At 35.4% G+C, this 27,186-nt stretch overlaps 1 protein-coding gene across 5 annotated transcripts in view; it reads right to left on the reverse strand.

Annotated features, from left to right (window-relative positions):
• Nucleotides 1-23,569, reverse strand: part of LOC106058269 (transport and Golgi organization protein 1-like) — a 32,826-nt gene extending 9,257 nt beyond the window's left edge. The window contains exons 1-24 of one of the 5 annotated variants that reach the window (XM_056022835.1): nucleotides 23,407-23,569; nucleotides 19,395-19,528; nucleotides 17,487-17,576; nucleotides 16,482-16,572; nucleotides 16,105-16,124; nucleotides 15,653-15,773; nucleotides 15,248-15,334; nucleotides 14,466-14,498; nucleotides 11,698-11,754; nucleotides 8,806-11,279; nucleotides 8,435-8,665; nucleotides 7,658-7,786; nucleotides 7,514-7,547; nucleotides 7,314-7,402; nucleotides 6,560-6,637; nucleotides 5,574-5,684; nucleotides 5,025-5,096; nucleotides 4,800-4,904; nucleotides 4,559-4,590; nucleotides 3,933-4,023; nucleotides 2,841-2,907; nucleotides 2,561-2,707; nucleotides 983-1,121; nucleotides 388-489 (exon numbers count right to left, since the gene is read on the reverse strand). In XM_056022835.1, the coding sequence (XP_055878810.1) occupies nucleotides 388-489; nucleotides 983-1,121; nucleotides 2,561-2,707; nucleotides 2,841-2,907; nucleotides 3,933-4,023; nucleotides 4,559-4,590; nucleotides 4,800-4,904; nucleotides 5,025-5,096; nucleotides 5,574-5,684; nucleotides 6,560-6,637; nucleotides 7,314-7,402; nucleotides 7,514-7,547; nucleotides 7,658-7,786; nucleotides 8,435-8,665; nucleotides 8,806-11,279; nucleotides 11,698-11,754; nucleotides 14,466-14,498; nucleotides 15,248-15,334; nucleotides 15,653-15,773; nucleotides 16,105-16,124; nucleotides 16,482-16,572; nucleotides 17,487-17,576; nucleotides 19,395-19,528; nucleotides 23,407-23,533 (4,661 nt within the window). In that variant the 5' untranslated portion in view covers nucleotides 23,534-23,569. Of the gene's footprint in view, nucleotides 1-387; nucleotides 490-982; nucleotides 1,122-2,560; nucleotides 2,708-2,840; nucleotides 2,908-3,932; nucleotides 4,024-4,558; nucleotides 4,591-4,799; nucleotides 4,905-5,024; nucleotides 5,097-5,573; nucleotides 5,685-6,559; nucleotides 6,638-7,313; nucleotides 7,403-7,513; nucleotides 7,548-7,657; nucleotides 7,787-8,434; nucleotides 8,666-8,805; nucleotides 11,280-11,697; nucleotides 11,755-14,465; nucleotides 14,499-15,247; nucleotides 15,335-15,652; nucleotides 15,774-16,104; nucleotides 16,128-16,481; nucleotides 16,573-17,486; nucleotides 17,577-19,394; nucleotides 19,529-23,406 lie in introns of all 5 variants that reach the window. The other 4 variants (XM_056022834.1, XM_056022837.1, XM_056022836.1 and 1 more) reach the window with 4 other exon arrangements.
• Between the last annotated feature and the right edge of the window lie 3,617 nt (nucleotides 23,570-27,186).

Here is a 27,186-nt window from a genome sequence, read left to right on the forward strand (position 1 = left end):
TGTATTATATATGTATATAAATGTATTATGTATATTAAAGTATTATGTATATTAAAGTATTATATATGTATATTAATGTATTATGTATATTAATATATATTATCATTGGAGAAAATTCCTTTAGTGATAGAGCTAGCATGTGAATGTTTTGCTTCATTTATTCACTATTGCAGCTTACAGTTTTGTTATTGTTGTAGTTTTATTCTATATTACAACTAACAGTTCTATAAGTAAACTAATTCAATCCACTGTTAATTCACTGTTAATTCACTTTTTGACTGCACTTCACTTTGTGATTGCACTCATCAAATAAAGTCACACTTGCACTTATTTCGTCTTCACTGATCTATACAAAGTTTCATCATGCAATGCCATTTCAAAACTTGCCTCAAGATTTCTACTTCCTGTTGCATGGAGCGTGTGGTCTCGTCAGCAGAAACTAATTTGTTCAAGTTTTGTTTTTTTAAAGCTTCGTGTTCCCCCAGCTCTCTGTTATAGAAAAAACATAAGCAACATTTAAAATTGATATTAAGTATATGGGAGATAATGGAAGTGTTGAAAAAAAAATAATTTCATGTTGACGTTGTGATGTTCAAAGATTGAAAAATATAAAGACTTACTGCAGGGGTAAACAATCGTGTAGAAAATACAATAATCATACATGTAGGAAACTCTTCAAGTAAAAACAAAAGATATTTGGACCAGGAGAAAAAAATGAAAAAGACTAATCTGTCCTATGTTGTTCTATTTCTATTTTCCGCTTTGATAGACAACAACAGGGGAGGATAAGCTGGATTTCGGGTTGTCTTGTTCTATTGTTTGTGACCGATGAAAGCATCATTGCCCATACGTCCTTTGTTTTTAGTCCAGCTGGGTTTCTTATATATATGTTTATTGTACTTTAAATTTTGAGATGAAAAAAAAATATTTAAATTTCTAATCACTAAAAGAGACTAAAATATTTCCAAAAGTGAACTTTGACCTTTGCAGCTGCATCTCTTTCTCCTTGAAGTACGATGACAAGACATTCAGTTTCGTTTGGGCTTCTTGGCACTGCCTCTCAGCTTTCATTTTATCTGCCATGCTGGATTCAACACTACGCCGGGAGTTCTCTAACTGCTCTAAAGTTAGTACAGGACAAAGTGACAAAAAAAAAGACTTTATTGTATTCCAGTTTAAAAGACAAGAATAAACAAATACATTTAGTTCTTAAGGAGACTGCACATAGCACTCTACCAGCTGCCTGGCCATGTGATATGTGCTCCAGAATGGTGGCAAGATTGTCTCTAGTTCTTTTTTAAACCAATGGTTTATCCCATGTATTTTTATACTGCCTTCCTACAAGAGGGACATAATAATCTTCATCTTCAAGGAATGTTTCAAAGGCTTAAAAGAAATATTACAGCTTCAACTTCATAATTGGATTAAGTTTTTCAATGCAGATTTGCCAGCACATAGAGATTCACCAGCACATAGAGATTCACCCTGACATTTTAGCACTTTTTTTCACACTGAAGCACTCAGACAGCGTTACTCATAAATTTATATCGCCAGACTTGACTTATTCCTGTGAACCCCCTCTCCACTGAAATCAGTTCACAGCAGCTGTCTTCATCTGCTCCCATGACATTCCAGTATCCTCAGCTTCACTGATGACTGACCTCTTCCAGGTTTGCTTGGACCTGCCCACTTTCCTCTTGCAGATTCCAATGAAATGCAACACTGGTACTTGGTTTTCACAGGGTGTGTTATATCCAGCTCCACATTCACTTTTACAATCTTGGGCTATTTTTTTCTTGGTTCCATCCCACAAGTTGACATTAGATATTTTTTGGGTCCAGAATATAATCAATTTCATCAATATTTCTTGTCTCTCATGATAATCAAGGGTCTCAAGGACTAGTTGAAGAAATCTTCCTTGATAATCAAGGGTCTCAAGGACTAGTTGAAGAAATCTTCCTTGATAATCAAGGGTCTCAAGGACTAGTTGAAGAAATCTTTCTTGATAATCAAGGGTCTCAAGGACTAGTTGAAGAAATCTTTCTTGATAATCAAGGGTCTCAAGGACTAGTTGAAGAAATCTTTCTTGATAATCAAGGGTCTCAAGGACAAGTTGAAGAAATCTTTCTTGATAATCAAGGGTCTCAAGGACTAGTTGAAGAAATCTTTCTTGATAATCAAGGGTCTCAAGGACTAGTTGAAGAAATCTTTCTTGATAATCAAGGGTCTCAAGGACTAGTTGAAGAAATCTTTCTTGATAATCAAGGGTATCAAAAGACTAGTTGAAGAAATCTTTCTTGATAATCAAGGGTCTCAAGGACTAGCTGAAGAAATCTTTCTTGATAATCAAGGGTCTCAAGGACTAGTTGAAGAAATCTTTCTTGATAATCAAGGGTCTCAAAAGACTAGTTGAAGAAATCTTTCTTGATAATCAAGGGCCTCAAGGACTTTCCCAATCATAAATAATCATGTTTTCTGACTTTAGGACAGTCTTGTAATGTCTAAGTTACAGATGTGTGACTGACAGATGTGTGAGTGACAGATGTGTGAGTGACAGTACCTTCCAATTCTTTCCTAGCTTCACTTTCAATCTGCAGTCTGTTGGCCAACATGTTTCTCTCCTCATCTATGGCTCTCAAGGAGGCATTGACTTTGGATACATCCATCATGGCACTCAGCTTCTCTTGGACTCGTTCACTTGAAACATCTATGGATTTGGGACAGAGGTCAATCATTAAAAAATTCACAAAACCTAATCTAAAACAATTAGAAAATTTACCCCCCCAAAAAAATGTTTTTTAAAATAGAAACTGTAAGTCAGAAACATAAAATCTTTCTACCTCCATCTTCAGAGTCAATGTCCCCTTCTTCAAAAGACTTGAGTTGTAAGAAGCAATCCTTTAAAACCTGGAAAAACATAAAGTCAAAAGCAATCTTTTAAAACCTAGAAAAACGTAAAGTAAAGAGTAATCCTTTAAAACCTAGAAAAACATAAAGTCAAACAAGTTACGGTAAATCAAGTTATTGAGAATTTTTTTTTTTTACAATGATTACTGGCTTGTGCTTCAACAGAATTCTAGATAACAAAATAGGATCCAGTTATTGAGAATTTTTTTTTTTTACAATGATTACTGGCTTGTGCTTCAACAGAATTCTATATAACAAAAAAGGATCCAATTTCCATACCTGTAAAACTATTAGTAGTACATTTATTTTCTAAGGACTCCATTTTGAATGTAAGACACTGATGCTGTCATAATAAAGTCAAATATAAATAGTACATTTGTTTTCTCCTTTTTAATATTAATTTTTGTTGCTATTCAAGTCCATACTTCATTGTGTCAAGTCCATACTTCATTGTGTCAAGTCCATACTTCATTGTGTCAAGTCCATACTTCATTGTGTCAAGTCCATACTTCATTCTGTTATGTTGTTTAGTTGATCAGTAAGAGCTTTCTATCCATTCCAGATACTTTACTGGGTAATAATAAAGTAGTTCTAGGTTCATGCACGGACGCATGCATACACATACACACCCATCCACATACATAAATAAGCTACTCAAATCACAAGAACATTAAAGGTAATTAATTACGCATGGTGATTTAGAGTTGTAAAATATTCAGATCCACATGAGATTTCTAGCATCTACCACATGTCGGACAAAGCTTAGTACTTAATATTTCAAATTTAATAGAGTTGTGTCATAAACAATGTTTAAATTTCATAGCAAAGTATAATGAAAAATGTCTGGTTTAAAATGCAAACTAAAATGCTAATAACTTATGATTGTAAAATTCTTTCCTTGACGATAATTTGGACAGAAAGCAAGACTTTTTGAGCAGACAGAATTTTCCCATTAAACATAATTGCAAGGGGAAGTGGGTTAGGAAAAAAAGCTGAAATGAATCCAAAGCCAATCTTGTTCTTACCTCTAGTTCATTATCTTTAAACATGATGTTTTCTTGCATCTGCTTGAACTCTTCCTCCCTCTGTTCTAGTCTTTCCTTCAAGTCTGTGACTCTAATAACAAAATCAAACGACAAATACTTGTAGGCTAATTAGAGGACAAGTATAACTGCTATGGAGTATTTTGAGAAACATTTATAGGCAAGTGTGGGTGCTTGGTTTGAATGAAAGTAACTCCTGAGATTTTAGGCAGCATACAGTGGATGTGTATGAGGTAAGTCTAGTTTGAATATTCTGTTTGACTTAGTCTAAAGAGAGAAAGTTGTTGGCAACTAGCTCTAGAGAAATAATAAACACTGTGACATAATTCAATAGACTTACAAATAATTGTAGTCATTTGTCTGGTGCTACACTTATGAATTAATGGAAACTCAAAATTAGTTTGTTTTTTTTCTTAATGAATAATTATCTCTAGATAAATATGTATAGAATATCAGTTATAATAGCAAAAATAGTTAAGACTGGAAAATTTATCAAGAAAAAACAAGCCTTTTTTTCATTTAAATATCAGCAAAAAAGCATTAAGAATTATTATCAACGGAAAAAAACAGCAATTAAAATAACAATTATAAACACAGAAATTACAAACTTTTCTTTCCAATCTTCTGCTTCTGACAAGAGCTGAAAACAAAGAAATAGGATCTGATTAGAATGAAGTAAGGTCAAGGATTCTTTCAATTTATTCACCAACAGAGATTGATAAAAAAAACTCTGTCGGTCTAAACCAATGTACTAGGATGGTAATAAGAAACTATATGCTCTGCCAATAAAAAAAAAGCCTAAATTAGTCGATGACTTGGATCAGTTGGACCATAAAGAAAAGAAAGTACCTGATCTTTGCTGGTTTGGAGATGCCCAATCTGGTCAGCCAAACTGCTGACTTTTGATTGAAGCGATGCTGTTTCATCTTCCTTGTGACGTAGTTCTGTCATCAGCTGTGAGGTAAACAGGTCTTGATGTTATTTAAAATTGTACGAAATATAAAAAGTATTTTGTAAAATGTGATTATTGATTTCTTTTGACTGTTGGAATGGCCAGATTTTTTCACATCTTACCTTTTGTTTCTCTTGATCCAAATTTCTTTCTCTTTCTTCTAACTTCTTGATTAGTTTTTCCATTTCTTTAGTCTGAGAAATTTAGAGAAGTATGCATGTTATAACAACAGCCAACAGTGGAAGATGTAACAAGTACTGGGCAGAAGAACATCAAGTACAGGGCAGAAGATGTATCAAGTGCTGAGCAGTAGATGTATCAAGTACTTGGCAGTAAAAGATATATCAAGTACTGGGCAGTAGTGGTCATCTTTAAATTATCACCTTAACAAAATAAATCCCACACACCTACCCCTTAGTAGACATCCTTATGAAACCGTCAACAACATCCTCTTTGAATGCCCCTTCCTAATCCACCTTAGGCAGACCCTACTACCACTCCAGCCCAACATAACCAACACCCTGTACAGCAGTGCTGAACAACTGAAGAAAACAGCACACTATTTTTCCTTGGCACAATCTGCAAAAGAGCTTTCAGCTCCGCAGCAAAAAAAGCTGGCTAGAAGAAGAAGAAGAAGAAGAAAAGCAGAAGAAAAGAAGAAGTGACTCTACCTTCTTATTAGTCTGTTTCACTTCCCCTTGTTTGGTGCTGGCAGTCTGCCGTAGTTCTTCCATCTCTGCCTCTAGTGCATGGACTTGTTTCTTTAAGGTTTCATTATGGAGCTGAACGATATATAGCATTACACTCTTGACTAGTATGAAATGTGTGTTTACTTTCTATAGTGTCATAACTATACATAGTCAAATCTTATAATTAACAAAAATTATTTCAAAAAAAAGATTACAATATCTTATGCATATCCAAATAGTAATAAAAGCTATTAATGTTAATTGGTAATGAACATTGAATTAAGTCTTCGGTCTGTGAGTTAGTAACAGACAATTCACTCATTCTATACTGAAGAAAAGCTTTTAAATAACATTTTGTAGTATATGAACAAATGTATGATTTTCCTTGTGTTCTTTTAAAATCTTTATTGAACATTCAACAGCTTTACAAAAAGTGAATAAATAAAAATAATCTAACAGTTGAGATTTTCAAAAGCTATTCTATTTAAACACTGTTTGACATGGCTACAAAAGAGGCAACAAAAGACAGAAAAAAAAATCCTACCTAATATTAAAAATGCTTTTAAAAAGAGCATCCCAAAACAGAGGAGACAGTCTAAGGGAGAGAAAGAGCTCACATATTTCTATGTTTAGAGATAAATACAAACTTTATTTCCTCTCCCTTCAGACCTAGCAATCTATATGGGCAGATGATGTTAAGGCCATCTGTTTCTTTACCGAGCAGGGTGTCATGTGGCCAACACAGCAACCAGCTGCCTCTACTTTCCGCAACTAAAGTCAGGTACCCATCAGAGTTGGGTGGACTCGGGTGAAGCTTTATTTGTTACCATTTTAACCTTCAGGTCAAGAATCTTCCTCTCCACCAAGACCAACAGCTAACATCAGAATATCAGTGGAATATCATAATGAAGATAACTGAAACAATAAGTGATGAAAAATTGCAAAGTCCCACACGCTAGTTTATTTACCTGCACTGTGTGTATTTCTGTTTGATTTTTTCCTGAGTCTCGTTTCTGTTTTGTCATTTCCTCTTTCAATTTGATGTTCTATACAAGAGACAAAAAAATAGTCACATAACTAACGAGACAAAAAAATAGTCACATAACTAACTAGACAAAAATATAGTCACATAACTAACTAGACAAAAATATAGTCACATAACTAACTAGACAAAAATACACCTTCTCAACACAATCGTCATCCCAACAGCAACATATGCATGTGAGACGTGGAAGTCATCTGTCAAAATTGAGAAAAGACTAAATGTGGCTCAACAGAGATGGCTGAGACGGACTTTGGGAGTCAGTTACAAAGATCGGGTCTCAAACAAGGAAATCATATGCCGAACTGGGAGTCGAACACTTAGTGAGGTTGTGACAGAGCATCGCATGAGGTTTGCGGGACATGTTCTACGACAAAATGAATTACGCACACCAAGAGTTGTGATAACATGGAAGCCAATACGAGGAAAGCACAAACAGGGACGTCCTCGTATTACTTGGCGACACACCTTCATGGAGGACCTCAGACAATACCAAGTCACTAAAGAATAATTAATTAACAAATCACAACATAAAACATATTGAACATATGAATGGTTTTAATATCAGGACAAACAGAAGGAATCATTTCTTTTAACTTGTGCTTGATGTTTTAGGAATAAAAATGCCATATTGGTGAAAAGTAACTTCTGCTACACAACTGCAAAACTTTTGAGCATACCTCTGTCTTGAAATCCTTGATGGAATCTTCAATGTTCTCTTTCTCTTTGACGGCCAACTGAAGTTTGGCTTCTAATTCATTGATCACATCTAAGACATGAAAGTGGTGAAAAGCAGCATGTTTAAAAATGAGTCATAGAGCCACATATGTATTTTAAAAACAAGTAACTAACAGCATATGAAAGATGAACAAGTATTTACCGAGAGTGGCTCGAATGTTGCTTTTTTTTCCTCCCTGCAACACATCAAGATAAACACAGTGTTAAATTAAGATATATACTCTACAATGGTCTAGACGTCTCCTAAATGAAAAATATATATATATATAAAAATGGTTTCACTTACTGAAGAGCAAAGAGAGGATAAGCAAGCAGTGAGTAAAACACTGATGCTAAACAGCGCCACCATGACAGTGAGTGTCGGAGAGAGGCCCAGGGGCTCCTGTTCTAAAAGAGACTGCACCGAGGGAGGAAGCTGCAAGTAGAAGACCAATGTTCAATGCTTTTGAGTTACAACCAGGCCTCCATCTGCTAGGCCGACTCTGGCTATCCAACTAATATCTGTCTAATTTATGATAATGAAGTCATTTTTTATCTTCAATTAATGGTTTTAACCAATGTAATTTTATACTGAGATTAAGCAGAAAAAAAAATTGCTTAAATTTTACTCTTAGTCAAATATAAGATTTTAAAATAAGTCAAATATTATACAAAAAAACATCCCAAAACGGAAAACAAAGTTTAAAGGGAAGAAGGAGCGCAAATACTTCTACGTTTAGAGATAAATATAAGCTTCATTTCCTCGCCTTTCTGACCTTGCAATCTATAGGCTAGAGGGCAGATGATGTTAAGGTTACCTGTTTCTTTGGTCAAGGGTTAACGAGTAGGTATTAAGATTTTAAAATAAGTTAAATATTATAAGATTTTAAAATAAGTCAAATATTATAAGATTTTAAAATAAGTCAAACATTATCAAACATTATAAGATTTTAAAATAAGTCAAATATTATAAGATTTTAAAATAAGTCAAATATTATAAGATTTTAAAATAAGTCAAACGTTATAAAATTTTAAAATAAGTCAAATATTATAAGATTTTAAAATAAGTCAAATATAAGATTACCCTTTCTATCACAAATTTGGCAGGAAGTTCGAGGAATAAAAACATAGTTTTGAGAAATCCTTCGGAGGGTTGCGGCTTTGGCTCTTCTTCAGGCAGCTCATCAATACTCATCTTTCTGCTGTGGTAAGTACTTCCAGAGTCAAAGTCTTGAGGCATTGAGTCCTCTCCACTGTCAGACGTTGGAGGTTGAGGTATCTCATATTCTTGTGACGGCTGGGTGGAGGACTCAACCTGGATAGTAAGACAGAATCAGGGTAAGACTATTAGTAGGACTATATATTTCTCATCTTTAGTCGCATGAAAGGTTCAAAAGTTACGTAAAATGCCACAGACAAACTAGAATGTATTAAAATCAAATAGTTCCTACATACCTTGTTCTGCAAACTTTCATCAACATTGATTTCTTTACTGCTAACAAGATTCTGAGACTCAGTGCCACTACCAGCCTCTTCTTTCAATGGCTCTTCCTTGACAGCAGAACTTTCAGCATTTGCAATTTGGGTTTTGGTCAGCTCAGGGGTTAACGTTGGTTCAACCACAGGAGAAGTTTCTGCAGCTTCTTGCTTTAGGGGATGATCGTGATGGCTATGATCATGGATGTCATGGTCATGGTCATGATGGCCGTGGTCATGATTGTGATCGTGAGGGCCATGATCATGGTCTGTGTGGTCATGGTCCTTGTGTTCATGAGGGTGTTCTGTGTAGTGCTGCGGTGGCTGGTGGTTTACCGACAGCACTTTTCTGCTGCTGAAATCGCTGCTTCTATAGATATGGCTAGTGTCTGTATCCAGTAGATGGTGATCAGTGTTTACCACAACAGTGCTGTTGACCTCTGTGTACACTGAACTATGTAGCAGAACATCATCTCGAGTCTCTGCCGCAGCCTTGGCATCTGACATGCTGGAAGACTCTGTGGTTTCCACAACAGCTGTGGGTGTGACAGCAGGTTTATTTACGGAGGATGAGACCTCAACAACTGAGCTGACAGTGTCAGCCGGCAGAATGGCAGTTACCATGTTCCCATCAGCGTCTAAAATGAGAGTGGAGCCGGCCTCGATGATGGTTTCAAAAATGTTTGCTGCTGGAACATCTGGCTTAATTTCCTGGGCAGTTTCCAGTTTGTCTTCCAATGTTTTTGTTGATTTGATTTCTTCTACTGGAGGCGTAGCAAGGCTTTCCACAACAACAGAGTCTAGTCCAGGTGTGGAGCTGGGTTCATCTAAGGAATGAGTTTCACTGATACTGGGTTGAAGGAATCCCTCAAAACCTCCTGGCAACACATTGGCTTCGTCTCTCTGAAAAAGCTCAAGGTCAACTGGGTTGAGCTTCTGGTCTGTCTCATCCGTCTCCTTTTTGTCATTTTTTTTTAGTGCAGTTGGCTCTAACGTCCCGTGGTTGGATTCTTTTGAGCCGTTGGTCGATAAAGGGTCATCAACTTGACCTTGCTCAGGTGTCACTCCTGATGGTGTGTCTGGCCTTACTTCGGAGGATGTTTCGCTTTCCATTTCGTTGGGTGTTGTCCCCAAAATATTTTCGCTGCTGCTCTGGTCGTTTTTAAATTCAGTTTCGACTTTGGGCATAGCTAAATTCTCATTGGTTGATATCTTATCACTCTTATCGGACGCCTGCTTCTCTTCAGCTTCAAGAGCAGCGTTAGATCCCAGAACTTGTTTAGCATCAGCAGTTATATCTTCATCATCACTGTGATTCTTACTGACATCTTCAGCTGCAATTGTTGGTGTCAACCGTTCCACCTCTCCAGCTATAATGTTCTTTTCTTCCGATTCTGTTGCAGGGTCTTCTTCTTCTTTCACTGTTGTAGGGTCTTCTTCTTCTTCCACTGTTGTAGGGTCTTCTTCTTCTTCCACTGCTGTAGGGTCGTCTTCTTCTTCCACTGCTGTAGGGTCTTCTTCTTCTTTCACTTGCTGGTCAAGTTGTGCATCAGCATCCTTATCTTCCGAGTCCTCACTTTGGTCAGTGTATTCGGCAGTGGGTACCTCTACGGTCTGAGGCTCATTTCGGGTCGTTTTCTGTTCTTTTTGACCAGCGTCTTTAGAAACGGATGAAGCGCTGTACACTGGAATGTCAGTACCTATGTCCCCATCTTCTTCCTCCTCATCGATAGGAAATATATTGTCATCTCTACGATCAACAAATTTGCCCTTTTCATCCGTGGATGTTGCTTTCCCACTCTCCCCTACCTTACTTCCGTGCTCATTTCTCTTCATGACGTGGTCAACTTCAACATCTTGTGTGCTGATTTCCTCAACTTGATCTTCTTCTTGATCTTCATTTGTCTGTGTTTGGGCATTACTGTCCACGTGTTCATCTGTATTCACTTCATTGACATTAGGAGGAAGATCACTGATAGAGTCGCCATCAACCAAGTCACTAGACGCTTTGGGCAAAATAATGGAACCTTTGTTCAATGGTGTGGTACTTGATTTATCACTCTCTTCTTTCAAGCTAGTTTTAGAATTATCTGGCAAATCAACAGATTTATCTGGTAAGTCAACAGAGGGGTTGTCACTAGACCTTTCGACAGTTTTCTCTTTTGATAAATCCATAGCTGGTTCTTTTATTGCTGATTCTGATTCAGACGCATTGGAAGGATTATTTATTTCATTAGTAGCTTCTATAGAAAGGTCTTTATTGGGCAATTCAACAGAGGGTTTTTCTGGAGTCGATTCAATAGAAGGTTGTTCATTTGTTGCCTCCCCAAGAGGTTGTTCATTTGCTTGTTTAACTTTGACATCAGGATCCACTTGAGTTTTTTTAGATGCAGTATCTTCAACAGCGTCTGCAGGGCTTGGAAGGAACGCTGCATCAGCATCATCTTTGTTACCTTAAGATTTAGAGAAATTCAAAGTACATTACATTTTGACAAAAACATGACATCTTGACATATTACACCTTGGTATAAAAATTTCATCTTGACATAAACCTTACATCTTGACAAAATCATTTCATCTTGACATAATCATTACTCCTTGACATAAACATTTCAACTTGACATTCTTCTTCTTCTTCTTCTAGCCAGCTTTATTGCTGCTGAGCTGAGAGCTCTTTTGCAGACTGTGCCAAGGAAATTCAACTTGACATAAACATTTCATCTTGACTTAAACGTTACATCTTGACAAAAACTAACATTACACCTTCACATTAACAGTTCATCTTGTCAAAAGCATACAGACACTCTCTCGATACACATCGATGTATTAAAAGAATATTCTGTGTGTGTGTAAAGTGTAAGCACAAATTACCTTCTGGAGCCTTCTCACTTTCAACTGACAACTTCTGTTTCACAAACTGGTTCAGTGCTATAGAAGACAATGGTAAGTAATACATATATATATGACATTCTTTTTTCTATGCTTTATTTTAATAATTGTTTGACAATATTTTGTCCCATACTTTTATTGTTTTATTTAATAAAAATGTTGGAAAACATAACACTAGAGATTTAGAATTTTGTTAGAGAGTAATTGAAACATTTCATTCCTTTTCATTACCAACGTCTATGATAGACTCCATTCCACATAGTAGATGTAGAATGGTTAGCTGTTGCAATAACTGCTGCCCCACCCTTTTCATAATTCCCCTACTGTTATATGGCATTGCTTTTTCCAAACACAGATACGTGTGACATTTGCAATGAGAGTGGGGTGTGGCCAGCATAACTACCTTAGGCACAACTAGGTATTTTTAAAAAATATGGTACTACAGTCTGGAAGACTAGAATGTAGATGTTTACAGACATAAGATAGCCAGCCACGTCACCCAAGGGAGATAAACATATATTAAATAAAGCAAAAAAACAAACTGTGCCAAGCTACTGGCAAGACTAGAATTTGATATCAATAAAACATAAGTCGTCGTAAGTACATTATCAGTATGAGCTAGGAAAAAGGTTATAAACAATTTGGACAGAGGGCATGCACAAGCAGTCAGCAGATGATCAAATGCAAAGCCAGGGCTTATCCAGAGTCAGCAAAACAAAACTCGTAACAGCACATTGGTTTTACATTGGTTTTAAAGTGGTGAATGGGACTTTTAGATCAACATGCCTGTTAACACTTAGACACATTGGTTTTACAATTGTTTTATAGGGACATGCCTATTGACACTTAGACACATTGCAGACAGCAATAATCATGCATTTAGTTTAAGAGTGAAACAAAAGAACGTCAAACAGCATCAATCAAATATCTTGAGAAACATGGCGCAAAGCTTGGGGCATGTCAACATTCATTCACAAGAGAGAAGATTCGGCTTTATTGTTAACATTTATCATCTGATGAAATAGAAAGTTATACTAAACTTCAATAACCTTCTAAAACTATAACAGTTTAATACTGACATAAAAAAAAAAAATTTCCTAAACCACAGAGACACCTGCAATCAAATCACAAGCAGGGAAAATTTCATCTTTAACTGTATGAGAATGATAAAATAAAGGTCACCTCGCAGGAAGATAAATCTAAAATTTGCCTAGCACCGTGAATTTTGCTATATAAATATAATTATAATATATGATTGTTTGCAGCTCATTTCAATACTTCAATTAGAATTATAAAGACTAAAATGTGGACACTATATAGGTCAGGGGCAGAATGGCTATATGGGTATTCGGGCAAAAGCCATGGTGGGTCGTAAGGCCAGGCCCCATAGATACCACTACAGCACTTATTAAATTGTTAGGGGTTTAGAATATTCTCTTACAAAAGAGGCCATCTTTTACAGCCTCTAACACATTTTCCAAAATAATCTCATAGCCTAAAACCATAGACAGTGCTACGAGTAGGCTTCATCCTTTTAGGGCGAAGTCACACTTAGCAATTAAAAAGCAAAATAATTTTAAGGCCTATATTTTTTTCAAAATACAGAGTTCATGATACGTTATAAACCTTTAAGCGGTTAACCTAATGACTTTGAGCACAGGCAGACCTATACATGGATGTCCATCAAATGATATACAAGTTATGGGCCAGATCGTATAAAATTGCCTGGGCTGATTTTGACACCCAGTTTGCCCCTGGCATAAGTAGAAAGTCGTGAACATTACTACTTTAAGTCCAGGCACTGTTCTACACATAAAGTCAGAATGAAAACAATAGAGTTATTAACTCTTTCACTCCTAACTGATGATACCAACGTTGATTTGAACCCATAAAATTAAATATTTTTGGTTTTATAAACTTTAATTTGTGTTATATAAAAAGAGCATGCATTCTCCAATAATTATATACCTAATATAACATTTCCTAATTACATACAAAAAATATATATAAGCTTAATCATAACAGGGTAGTGAAACACAAATAAGCAAAATGAATGATTCTATCAGAACGTGGACAATAATTACGGAGAGAAAGAGTTAAGAATGAGAGCTTAATGTGGTGCACACCAATCAACAAGAAGACATTCCAAGCAGTGCAAAGTTGAAGATGCAGTCAGAAGGAACAGGAGTGAGAGTAAGCTCAGACTTGTTTCAACCAAATGTATTTTCAATGACTGAATCTCATGAACACATTAACTCTTATTGAGAAAGAATGTAGTGTTTGTGACCAGCACCAATTGCGGTACAATGCAAGAGGAAGGTAGCAGTTTTTTAAACATCTATAAAAAAGAGTTCATCAAAACACTAAGCTATATATCTTTTATTTTTACTTTTTAAAAAATAAACGTGTAGAGCTCTTTTCTTTAATTCTAAACAGTTTTTGAAATTGATTTATTGATTTCACTGGGTAAAAGACTAAGAGTTTTATGTGTTGTTTTTGTATTATAATAACCTTTTGAATAATTTCTTTTTTTTTTAGAATAATCTTTTTATTTTAAAAGAGTTAAACAACATTTTTAAAACAGAAATAGGAGTGAATGGGTTAATTCAAACAATTTTAATATTATCTCTCCCCTCCAATTCTCTTAAGAAGAATGAATATTTTCCATTTTAAAAGTAAGTCAATGAATCAGAGAATGCGCCTGGTTGCATTTGAAAAAGTTTGAAATGGCTAAAAAAGAATATACCCACCTCTAAAGGAGTCTATTATTCTAGTCACAAAACCTTTTCAGAAATAAAGCAAGGAAAGCAATATACTTTTTTGAAAAACAGTTTACACTGAAACATTTCCTTTGATCTGTGTGACATGCATGGGGAGCCCATTTCACTTGTAAACATGTTTAGAGATAGTAAGGGAAAGGTAATTGATTACTAGAATATTCAAACAGGCAATAGTCTAGTGTCATGTGAGCTGAAATATTTGCCTATGTCATGCAATGCAAGTCTTGGGCTAGTATTAATCTCAGATTAATGGTGGTTTTGTATAGTCAGGCAGTTTTAGTTCATATATATCTATATCTGTAAGATCAGTTTCAAGTATCAGTCTTGATTGTGATATTTTGACGTTGTGATGCGTGATGACAGCCCATAGAAAAACTCTGAAGTAGGGAATGATTCTGTTTAGTAGTGATTTTCATTAAAATTTTTATTTATCCATTTCAGTTATTTTTAAATGGTAAAAAAAAAAAATATAGAACCAAATATTTAGTAAAGGTTTACACCATCTACAAAAGCTTTGACCTTAATCTGTTTACTTTATAATCAGTTTATTTTAGACTATTTTGCCGACGGCTGTAGGCCATCATCCCTGATGATATACACATGACAATTTTTAAATTTTAAAACAAATTTAACAGAAGATTTTAAAAAAAGAAACTTCATTTGTTAGCAGTTGAAAGTTAAACACAATCATAACTGATACAATTTTTAGCATTGCCAATCAAGATCACAAAATTTCAAAAGTTTTAGGCAACCTGATGTGTCAAAGCGATCTCTATCAACTTCAAAGTAATCATTATCTAAAGTGTCCCAGGGCTCATCATCAGATTGATTCTCTTCTTCTGTTTGTTCAGAAATAATTAAACAGAATAAGAAAAACATATATGCACTTGTAAAGCAACACAGACTCTTACATCATATAAAAACACAAAAGGATTTCTGTATAACATTTTTTCACTACTTGACAACAAGCTAAACTTTTAAATATAAATAAAGGTTGACAATGACATACAAAAACCTGGCAGTTATTTCCTTTTGCAAGTTATAAGCTTTTAAAACGTATTCAAAACTGAATCAACATTCCCTGACTGTAAGGAACTAAAAAAAAAAAAACTCACACCTTCCCATCTATTAGTAAAACTAATTTTAGCTTTCGATACCTTTTTTTTCCAAATTTTCCTCTTGATTGATTTCTGTGTTTGATTCAGAATCTTTGGGGTCCTTCTGTTCTTCCGCTGGATCGTCTCGACTATCTGTAGCTGCTTCAAGCTCATCGGAAATCTGGTGATCAAGTCCATTGGAAAGAGATGAAAAGGACGTGAGTTCAAAAACTGAAACATTCAACTTAATGGAACTATTTGCTAATTAAAAAATTGTTTCTTTTGATTAAAAATTCAAAGTAAAAAAAACAAAAAAAAAAAAAAACTGATCAATTTAATTAGTAATTCAATTTAATGCAGTCAATTACTTACTTGTAGACCCAAATTTATCAATTTTTTTTGTAGACTTAACCTATATTTCTTATGAAATAAAATACAAATCTTAAAAGATGTGTTACAGGATTATAAGAAGTAATTTTAAAATGGAAAGATACAGAAGTCGACTAACTAACCTTAGATTCCTCTTTAACATCTTCTGAAATGAAAAAAAGATACAGTGGTTAAAAATTTAAAAGAATAAGCTTGAACAGATTTGGAGAAAGATCTGTATTTCTTAAGATAAGATAAGACAATCAATGACTAGGTGACACAGGTTGAGAATAGCTGGAGACTGAAGTTTGAATTACAATCAATGACTAGGTGACACAGGTTGAGAATAGCTGGAGACTTCAATCATTGAGATCAATTCAGTTGTAGATTGAGGACGTGTTAAACCAGAAATCATATTAACAAAATTTAATTGTGTGAAATGAAATCAAAGCTATTTCATTTAAGTCTCATTTAAGAATGTCTACACTGGCATAAATAGAAAATATTTCTAGAAACCTACTAAGGATTTTTTCGTCCTTTACAAAATGGTCTCTTCTGTTGGCCTTCTCTGATGGGGGCGGAAGTTTTCTTCTTTCACCAAACTGTTTGACCTGCAATAAAATCCATTCATTACAGAGAGAAATGAACAGTAATATAACTTCTAGAAGTCTTTCTATTCTAATTGTAATTTTCTAGTAATTAATTTTAGAATTATGAGATATTTATGAAAGAAACACATGAAGTCTTTGCTTTTTAATATCCAATAAGAATCAATCACCTGATTAGACCTAAGAGTTAAAAGGTAAATAATGATTTTATTTTTTCAACACACCTTTCCCTAGGTTCTAACTACCTAACATAAACAAATGAAATCCTAGAGATTGCTTAGTTCATGAACTGCACCACTTTTTACAACATGAGTGGCACCCTAGCATAGTTTTAAAAGTGTTTATTACGGTACATGTTCTATCCTTAAGTATTATGAAACTTTAGCAATCCATGAAGGAATTCCATTTTTTTAAATTTACTTTCGATAGCCCCCATGCTAAAAGCTCATACTCTGAGCCCTATCTCTTTTGTGGACAGGTGGTGGAAGAGGTATCTGTGGGAAGGTTTCCACTCTGCCACACACCCTGACTATCAAATCATTAAGGACTTAGTTATCCTTAAGTATTATGAAACTTTAGCAATTCATGAAGGAATTCCTTTTTTTTTTTAAATTACTTTTGATAGCCCCCCATGCTAAAAGCTCATACTCTGGCCCTATCTCTATTGTGGACAGGTGGCAAAAGAGGTATCTGGGGGAAGGTTTCCACTCTGCCACACATCCTGACTATCAAATCATTAAGGACTTAGTTATTAAGGATCAAGATATGTTACAATCAAGGTACTTATTATTTGTCTAAGCCTAAATTTCTATACATGCTATCAAGTTATAGAGGATAAAATTATGTTACAATAAGATGACATTTTTGTATTGGTCTAAGCATAAAGATCTATGTAACACTAAGTATTGCATTGTTACCTCAGTATTGACCAGAAACTGTGGATTATGCACAAACACTTGTAATTCTCGTACAAAATTTCTGTCAAAGTAACCATGCTGTCCATTACACTTGGTTTCAAGAAATAAAATCAAAAAGACAAATTAAAATTCATCAAAACAGGTTTTAACAAAATATTTTTTTTAAATACCAGATCTAGTTTATTCAACCCAGCATTTCTCAGATTGAGATTTAAGGAAACGTTATATAAAAATAAAAGAAAAATGAAAGTAAAAGTTTCCTTTTTAAAGAGTCCATAGAACTGATGATATAGGTTGCCCCTTAGAGCGAGCAGTGAAAAACAGTCCAGACATGAACATTGAACTATGAATCGATCGAAAGATCAGTTAATTCAACAACTCGCTCGTATCCATGAAAGTGGAGTGAGGCTATAATACAAAAAAAAACAGAAATGGAAAAGTGATTTGAGTGCTGGGACAACTCCCAAAAAGCCTGTGGAGTCTGGGAGCACATGAGGCGCCCTGACCGCACTTCCCTGTGGTGGAGGCTGTCCAGGCCTGAGCAAGCTATTATAGCACAGTGCAGGACAGGCCACTGTCCTGTTGGCTCATATTTCTCGCGGCTATGGCCAAATTTTGATTCACTGTGCCCCCGCTGCGGGGAAGAAGAGGAAACCGTGCCTCATATTCTGTTTGACTGCCCCAGACTTGCTGATCTCCGTCTAGACAGATCTGAGAAACCCAAAATTCTCGACCTGTATGGCGACATTTATGCACTACCCAAGACAGCATTGTTTCTGTCAAGGGCTTTAGCAAGAGAGGATTTGAGCCTCTCAAGCCCTCACTCTAATGGAGTTTGATGAATATGATGATATTAGGCTCAACAGTTCTATGGCTGGCACTTAGTGAAGGTATTGTGTAGCCATCACAATGTCCGCCTTAACTTGCCTTAACTAATCTAAGATAACAGGTACCCATAAGAGTTGGGTGGAAGAAGAGGCATTGTGAAAATCCCAAAGTTCAAAATCTCAGTCTTTTCAGGACTTCCAATTCTGGACTCTTCAATTCAGAGGCCAAGATATTAACCACTCTGCTACCACACTCCCTATCTGTATAGAAGTCTTAACAAAAAGGGCAGAGAAATGTACTTCCCGGAAATAAATGAAAAGTTTTTTAATTCCTTGAGCAAAGTGCTTCGCAAAATTGAGAAGCCTTAAGCCAAAATTGGTGGAATAAACATAATACAATACTAAAAATAATCAATAAGGTCTGGTTTTAATATTTATTAAATTATATATATATATATATATATATGTTATATAAAGTATAAAGTATGCACAAAGCTGGCAAAACAGTATTTTGGTGAAAAAACCTATATATACAAAAAAAAAATTCTGTCAAAATTAGAATGATTCATAGACATGGCTCCTCTTTTACCTTAGCCATCAGGTAAATAGTTTTAAAAGACACTGTCAAATTCATCATCAGTGTAAAAGGGCATAGAGTGATAAAGAATGATGGCTGCCTGGTCGTGCGGTTTGCGCGCTGGACTGTCGTACAGATTTATCATTGGTCGAGGGTTCAAACCCTGCTCGCTCCCATCCCCCGTCGTCCTGCGGGAGGTTTGGACTAGGAAGTAAACTATCTTCAACTCTGAAGGAACATTCGAAACATGTAAAACTAACAAAACATTTTACAAACAATGATAAGGCTCTCCAACTAAAATGATCTAAAAGTACAGCATTTCCAGAGTTGTAATACCATGATATTTAAATGTACCTTAAATTGTTAAAAGTCTTTTTATATTTCTGAACTTCTGACCAACGTTTTAGTGTAAAATTTATGCCACTCTATTTTCACCATTCAGACTTCAAAGAAAATTTCATTATACATTTAAAGCATTCAGTAGAGTAAAATGCGATCACTTACCACTCCTCCCCACAGCCTGGGATTGTCCCCTGCAGATTTGCTCTTAATTTCAATGATATCATCCTTTCTAAATTGTAACAGTGATGGATGATTATGCAAATGTGAAGCTAGGGCTTTGCCCTTAGAAATAATTACTGGAGAAAAAAAAATACAATTTTACATTAGCAAATTTTAGTTCAATTAAACAATAAATAAAATGTTTGACCATCTAAGGATGAAAATCATAATAATATCAACAATACACATGTACCAATTTCTTTAGCCATGACCATTGATAAGAGATCTTTAATGTAGCATAATGGAGAAATCAGTCAAAAAATGTATTTTTACTATTATAACTATCTGAAAAGCAAGAAAATTATTTATTTTTTTTTTTTTGGGGGGGGGGGGGGGGGATTCTTTTTAAAATGGTTACTAGTTTGTAAATTTTCATTTTCAGCTCCTTTTGTGAGCCAGCAATGCTGAAAAAAGGTTTTAGAATATTAAACTGGCATCATAAATTTACTAATTAAAATTGTTAAATAAATTGTTTTTTGCCAGATCTTACTTGTCTATTACCTACAAGTCCAAACTGTAAATAATAATGGTAGGTTGGGGGTTCACTTGACCTCAGTTATTGAGAGGTTGACCATGGCTTTCACTAGGACAGGGGTTCTCAAACTTTTTTGACCCCGGGACGCCTTTATATCTAGTCAAAACTTACCCACAGAACCCTAACTGAAAAAGGAGTGTTTATTGATATTTCTTTCAAATGAAATTTTTTTTTTTTAAATTCCTTGGATGAGGAGAGATTTTATGAGTGTATTTATGCCCGGCTCAAAGAGCACAAATTTCGAGTCGGTTACTTTTAATTTTCGATGAGGTTCATTTCGGCAATGAATCCATGTTGTACCAAACAAGAAGATGGGAACTTCTTTACAATGAGACCCATAATGCAGAATTTGTGGTATCCTTGATTAAACATTGGTTTAAGTTCCTCGCCTGTCGATATTTCAAGTGAGTATGTTCACGCGCAAAAGGGTTTAACACCCAGTCAGATACATTCAAGAGGCGCGGTGGCTGAGCGGTAAAGTGCTTGGCTTCCGAACTGGGGACCGGTGTTCGAATCCTAGTGAAGACTGGGATTTTTAATTTCGGGATCTTCGGGCGCCTCTGAGTCCACCCAGCTACCTGACATTAGTTAGGGAAAAGTAAAGGTGGTTGGTCGTTGTGCTGGCCACATGACACCCTTGTTAACCGTAGGCCACAGAAACAGATGACCTTTACATCATCTGCCCTATAGACCCCAAGATCTGAAAGGGGAACTTACTTTACTTACAGATAGTTTCAAGCGAAGAATGTCTTCAGATCTTCAACTTATAGGTCATCATAGTTTAGTACGTAATGGACATATTAAACAGTAGTGATGGCCAAGTTGATTATTATTCAAGCTATCCGATCGGTTTAACTGTCTTTTAATTTTAGTTGTGCATACAATTTTCCACCCCAGTTTGTCAAAAGACTGCACTAGGGGGTGAGGTCCTGATCAGCCAGTGCATGTGAATGGTAGTATTGGGAGATGAGGTGTGCAAAAGTGTTTGAGTTAGTCGGAGTTAAAGAAAGGATTTAGAGTAAGCTGGAGGAGGAAGAGCATGAATTTATTTAGATAGAAGGTCAGGGGTCAACTTGTTGTGTTAGAGAGGAGTTTTTCCTGAGATGGGAAGCATGACCTTTGCGGTCAAGGAATATCTAATTAGCATACTCGAATTTAATGTACGTTATGGTCAGGAGTTTAATACACTGAATAACTATCTGACTGGTATGGTACGATTATATAGATCTAGTCTGGTAGATCTACATTCAAGTCCATTTTTAGTCAATATATACTCATTACCGACTATGCTACAGTTAAAGTGTCTACAGTTGAGTATAGTCACATAGACATAGTAGACTCATAGTAACAGTCATGGTACTGATACAAATACAAGTGTCACTGTGTACCTACTATTACCTAGTACTGTCTGTTTAGTTTATATGTCAACTATTTGATCATGTCATAATATTCAACATTAACATCAAGATCATCTAAATACTAAAGATAATATTTTATTACTATTACTATAGACAGTATAGTAGTACAATATATAATAAATGCAATCTAGTACAGACCTAGTCATCTAGCTAGATCTAGGTCTAAATAAATCTAGCATTTTATAGAAGTTTGGAGTAGACTCTAGTACTCTAGTCTAAAGTATAGATCTAACTAGAATTTTTAGTTGTAGATCGAAAACAAAGATCTCTAGATTCTACATCTAGATCTAGAACATATAGTCTATGATATGTAGTCTAATATTTTCAAAGTTGACTAGGTTTAGACGATCTAAATCTAGAATAAATCTAGATCTTTATTCTTTATTCTATATATAGTCATTTCTGACTAACGAACACCCTATGTTTTCTGATATTAGCAAAACCCCACAATCTTTGTTAAAATGAGCCTTTATTTCGATAGTTATGACGAAAGTAGTCTATTAGATTGTTTTTGTTTATACTCCATTTCTTTACAGTTCAGACACATTTAGTTTTGTTTACTATGAAAAACAAGGGTTTGACACATATTTTAGATCAGGTACAAAATTAGGGCAGGCCATAGTCAATGAGCACAGTGAGCGGGCTAGACAAGCGGCGTCGCACAGTTTTCTTTTTATTTGGGTCAACCAGACCTATGTATGCTACAGTACACAGTATAGGTAAAACTTGTGTCCAATGGCCTTGTTGTGGTGTCCGTTATAATCAAAGAAGGAAGCAAGTGAGAGTGGAAAAAGTAACACTGACCTGTCAGTCTTTAGTTTTAATGTAAAAAGAAATTGATATTTAATAAAAATAAGATAATTAAAGATAATAAAACAATTTGTAAATACAATAACTATGAGGTGTTCGTTAGCACACAGAGATTGGTCTCTTAAGTTACAAAGTGGAGAATGGTGTTCATTAATGTTAGCTCTGGGACGCATTGACCTGATCCTCTTTGACATTAATATTTTATTGTAACTATGGGTAGCGTGAAAAAACAACATATTAACATATCTATTTTTATATTATAGACCAATGGATGACGAGTTTATTGATTTTTTGCAGTTTTTTTCTTCGACTAACCTTTACAGAGCTATAAAAATTCAAACGTAAAAATTGCAGCGGCAGGGCTTAACACATTTATTAGACGGAAATGACTATCAGAATAGAATTTATATATAAAGTATAGATACTAGACTACATCTAGACCTAGATTCTAGATCGATATTAATAATATTAATATTATATATATGTAATATATATACTTAGTCTTAGATCTATATTGACTATATATAGATTTAATTTTAAATAGATCTAGATTATAATAATTATATAAATATATATTATAAAAATATTAGTTAGGAACTTAGCCCTACTTAGAGACTTAGGACTTATAAAAAAATAATATATATTTGGAATATAGATCTAGAATCTAGTTACACTAGACTTAAACTTAAGACTAGTATATAGTATCATCTAGTGACAATCTAGTCTTACTTAGTGAAATTAGTCTAGTATAAAAGTATACTAGACCTATTAACTATTAGATCTAGATAAAAAAAAAAGTAGATTTAGATTATTTTTAGATCTATAAATATTAATTGGTCAACTGTAGTCAACAGTGACAACAGCAACAGTCATTGACTCATTGAGTCAACAGGACTACAGTTACAGGAATAGGAGTCAGACTTGAGACTAGTCACTAGTCTAGTCACTAACTACTAACTTGACTAAGAAGACGACTAAGACTAAGTCAGAGTGACACTCAGGTCTCAGTGACAGAGACTCATTAGTCATTAGATCAGACTAGAACTAAGATTACTAAGAATAAGAACTTTTAAGAAGTAGATACTGTAGATGTAGAAGTTCTCAGTCTCTAGTCTAGGACTAGACATAATCCATGACCATAACTAGATATATTCTGATATATAATCTAAAATTAAAAGAAAAAAATAAGCACCATTGCATTCTTTATCCGCACATAGTCTTTTGTTTGAGATCGGTTCAATTTTTGCCACACACTTAACGTATGATAATAAAAATAATAACAAAACCATAAAGTTGGAGAAAACATTGTAAGCTGCCATGTTTTGACTCCGCAGCAATTACACGTCACTCTATTTGAAATCAATAAACACTCCCCAATAAAAAAAAAAATAAAACATCCATATGAAAAGAGTGTACAGCCAAAAGTGTTTAAATTTCTTATTTATTGGCAAGAGTCTAGATCTACAATGATCAAGATCTATTTAAATCTATTCTAGTATTATTATTTTTCATCAGATTTTACCATATATAAACTTTATAAAGAGATTTTGCTTTGAACTGTCGATCGAAAAAAAAAAAAAAAGATAGGACCGAATTCAGATCTAGTCCATCAAAATCTGATACTGAAGCTCGCTATTTGATGTTAAAAAATACAATTCAAAATCTTGGGTTAGCTGCGACGCCAGTGGTATAGTTACATAATCATTTGTTAATTTGAATATTGGACTGTGAATGTTTGCCCATATTCCATTCTTCCTGTCCTTCTCGTGATATAATTCAAATGCGCCTCAAACAGCAGTTAACAACAGTGGTGATTTCTGTTGTCTTTGCAAACTATTTGGTAATACACAAACTCGGATGATAGGCCAACGGGCTGGGTGCTCTACTTCATCCCGGGACATTTCATTTCTGCTCTCTTCATCCCGGGCCATTTCATTTCTGCTCTCTTCATCCCGGGTCATTTCATTTCTGCATCTCTTCATCCACGCACATTTCGACCCCATTCATTTTTTTTCTCAGCCATTGTGTAATTGCGCTTTTACGACATCTAATATATAAATATGTTTATTTATAAATTCATTATGATTATCTGTCTTTTGACTTTCGTCATAGGGGTGCTGTGACAGTTTGCGTAACCAAATTCCTCCATTTTCCAGATCATCTGTTGTTCTTCTCCGGATATCAAGAGAGAGAGATGGGGGGGGGGGGGGGGGAGGGCCGATCCTACAGATTGCGGGGCCCTATGCAAAACTGATTGCGCGGGGCCTAATTTTGGTTGTGATAAGGATAATAAGTGAAAATTAAGACTTTGTATTAGAAAATAAATTCGTCTTTGCATTTTATTTATACTTTACTAAGTACAAAATCACTGTCAAATTAACTTTACGAGCCATATACAGTAGATAGTAGTTTTCCAACAAAAAGCAGATAAACATTCAGATCTGCCTTTTAGATTCACTATCGACTAGCAAAATATCGCTTTTGATGGGTTTTTTTTAAGAGGTCGAGATAGATTTAGATCTATATTTGTATGCCAGTGACTATTAAAGTAAATTAAGTATTTGAAATTCTTGTTTTGGATAAAATTCGGCTTACTATTACATTTTTATTAAATGAAAGCTTACAATGCCGTTTTTTTTTAATCGCGAGTAGGATTGGCGACACCCCGAAATGACAATTTTGTCTGTTTTAAGTAGATTTGCATCAGTTTTCAGAAGATTTTAATAATTTCAGGAGATTTTCATGACTTTTTCTTATATTTTATAATTTCAGGATAATTCCAGGAACCCTTTAATAATAAGTTAAAATGGTTTAATTTAATAATTTACACTTAGAATTCGCATCGCGCGGGGCCTATGAAAGTGCGGGGCCCACTGCGGCCGCATAGGTTGCTGTGGCCTAAGACCGGCCCTGGGGGGGGTCCAATTTTTAATAATAAAACCTATTATTATAGTACTTGTCAGAGGCTATTTGAGACGCATGCCACTGGAAGCATTTTATGGGTAGGCTAATGGTCATAGTCTATGCCAGCGGTTCTCAACCTTTTTTGCTCGGCGATCCCTTTTTACAATTCCTCACATAAATGAGCTTACATCTTACTATTTCTAATTCATATTATTCACATTACATAAACATGTGACGTTTTTCTGTATTTAGACATGATAATGAACAGGCTGTTATGCAAATAATGTATTATTGCAAATTGAAGAAGAAGGTGCAACACAGACAAATTGGGACATGACTGTAAACACTTGATCCAGATGTCTGTAATAGAGAAATTTTTCGCTGCATCTTTATTAATGAGTTCAATAAACTATTTCTGTTTCCTAAACATTTTCACTTTTGAATTTCATTGGATTTCTGGCAGGTGCAAACGGGATGTTAAGTAATTTGGGAAGTTTGATGAAATCTTGTCCGCAAAGCATTAGCAAATGGCATCACTGATAATTCGACATAAATAACTTCGCTACTATTGACATACAAACTGATGGGGCAGGCAGAGGAAACATTGGTGAATGTCTTACGAGAGTGTCCAAATGCTGCGAGGAGACAACTGAAGGGTCACTTGAACTCCATGGAGGCTATGAGACACTACGTTCAACAACAGAGTTTCTTACCAGAGCACGAGAGGCCCACAACAGAGTTTCTTACCAGAGCACTACGAGAGGCCCACAACAGAGTTTCTTACCAGAGCACTACCAGAGGCCCACAACAGAGTTTCTTACCAGCACTATGGGAGACCCACAACAGAGTTTCTTACCAGAGCACTACGAGAGGCCCAAGCTTTTCTGCCCTACTACCATTAGAAGTTCATCCAAGGTTCATGTTGTCCAATACGTTATGCATTTCTATACAAAGTTTACGTATTACAATTCAAATTTATGGATGCGCTGTTCAACCTTTTTCAAAACGTACACATTTTGGTTCACATATTACAGATTTAACACCTTAGTATTTTAAATATAACGATCTATATGAACTTTATAAGTGGCGAACCTTAAACTTCACTTATATCTTATTATTATTGACGATTAATAATGACTCATGACCTTACGTACGACATACCAGAGCTTTACAACACGACCAGGCTTATGTATTAATCGCATTTACTTAAACTGTTGAAATTTGTTCTGCTGCGACAATTAAAATGTTTGAAATGAATTCTGATTCTGCTGTCTTCTACATCTATCTTCGAATAACAATAAAAATAGTAATTTCCGTTGTTAAAAAAAACAGTTTTACATTTTAGATTAGGCCATATTTTCGATGGTCTTAAACGACCCCTGACAAATTGTCAATCGACCCCCAAGGGGGTCGCGACCAACAGGTTGAGAACCCCTGGTCTATGCTAATGGTGGGCTTAGAACCATTACCACTTCCGGCGTTAACAACCTTGTGGAACCGAAGGATCTTGAAAATAACATGGAAAGAAAAAGTGGGCAATACTGAGATCCTCGCGAGAACGGGCCTTCCCAGCATCTTTACAGCCCTCATGCAACGCCGCCTGCTCTGGCTTGGGCATGTTCGCCGGATGGAGGACAATCTCATCCCGAAAATCATTCTGTACGGGCAACTCGCGTCAGGCTCAAGAAAAACTGGTCGACCCCACCTCCGTTACGTGGATGTGATAAAAAGGGATTTAAAATCAGTGACCATTGATACTGACCATTGGGAAGACATAGCCTTAGACCGCACTAGTTGGAGAGAGACGGTGACCAAGAAAGCTATGGACAGCGAGAAAACGTGGACCTAAGCTCTTGAAGAAAAGCGAGCCACACGGAAAATTGCCGGCTCCTCTATCCCCAAAGCGAAAGCCATCTTGACCTGCAATATATGTGGACGGGAATGTCTCTCCAAAATAGGGCTCCACAGCCACATGGAAAAGTGTTCGAGATGACCCATAGTCATTCTACGACTGAACGAGGCCAATAGATATAGTACTTATGGTGCTACGCCTCATTCTTGTGGAGAA

Source organism: Biomphalaria glabrata, chromosome 3 (assembly GCF_947242115.1).
Source record: "Biomphalaria glabrata chromosome 3, xgBioGlab47.1, whole genome shotgun sequence".
Taxonomy (NCBI): domain Eukaryota; kingdom Metazoa; phylum Mollusca; class Gastropoda; family Planorbidae; genus Biomphalaria; species Biomphalaria glabrata.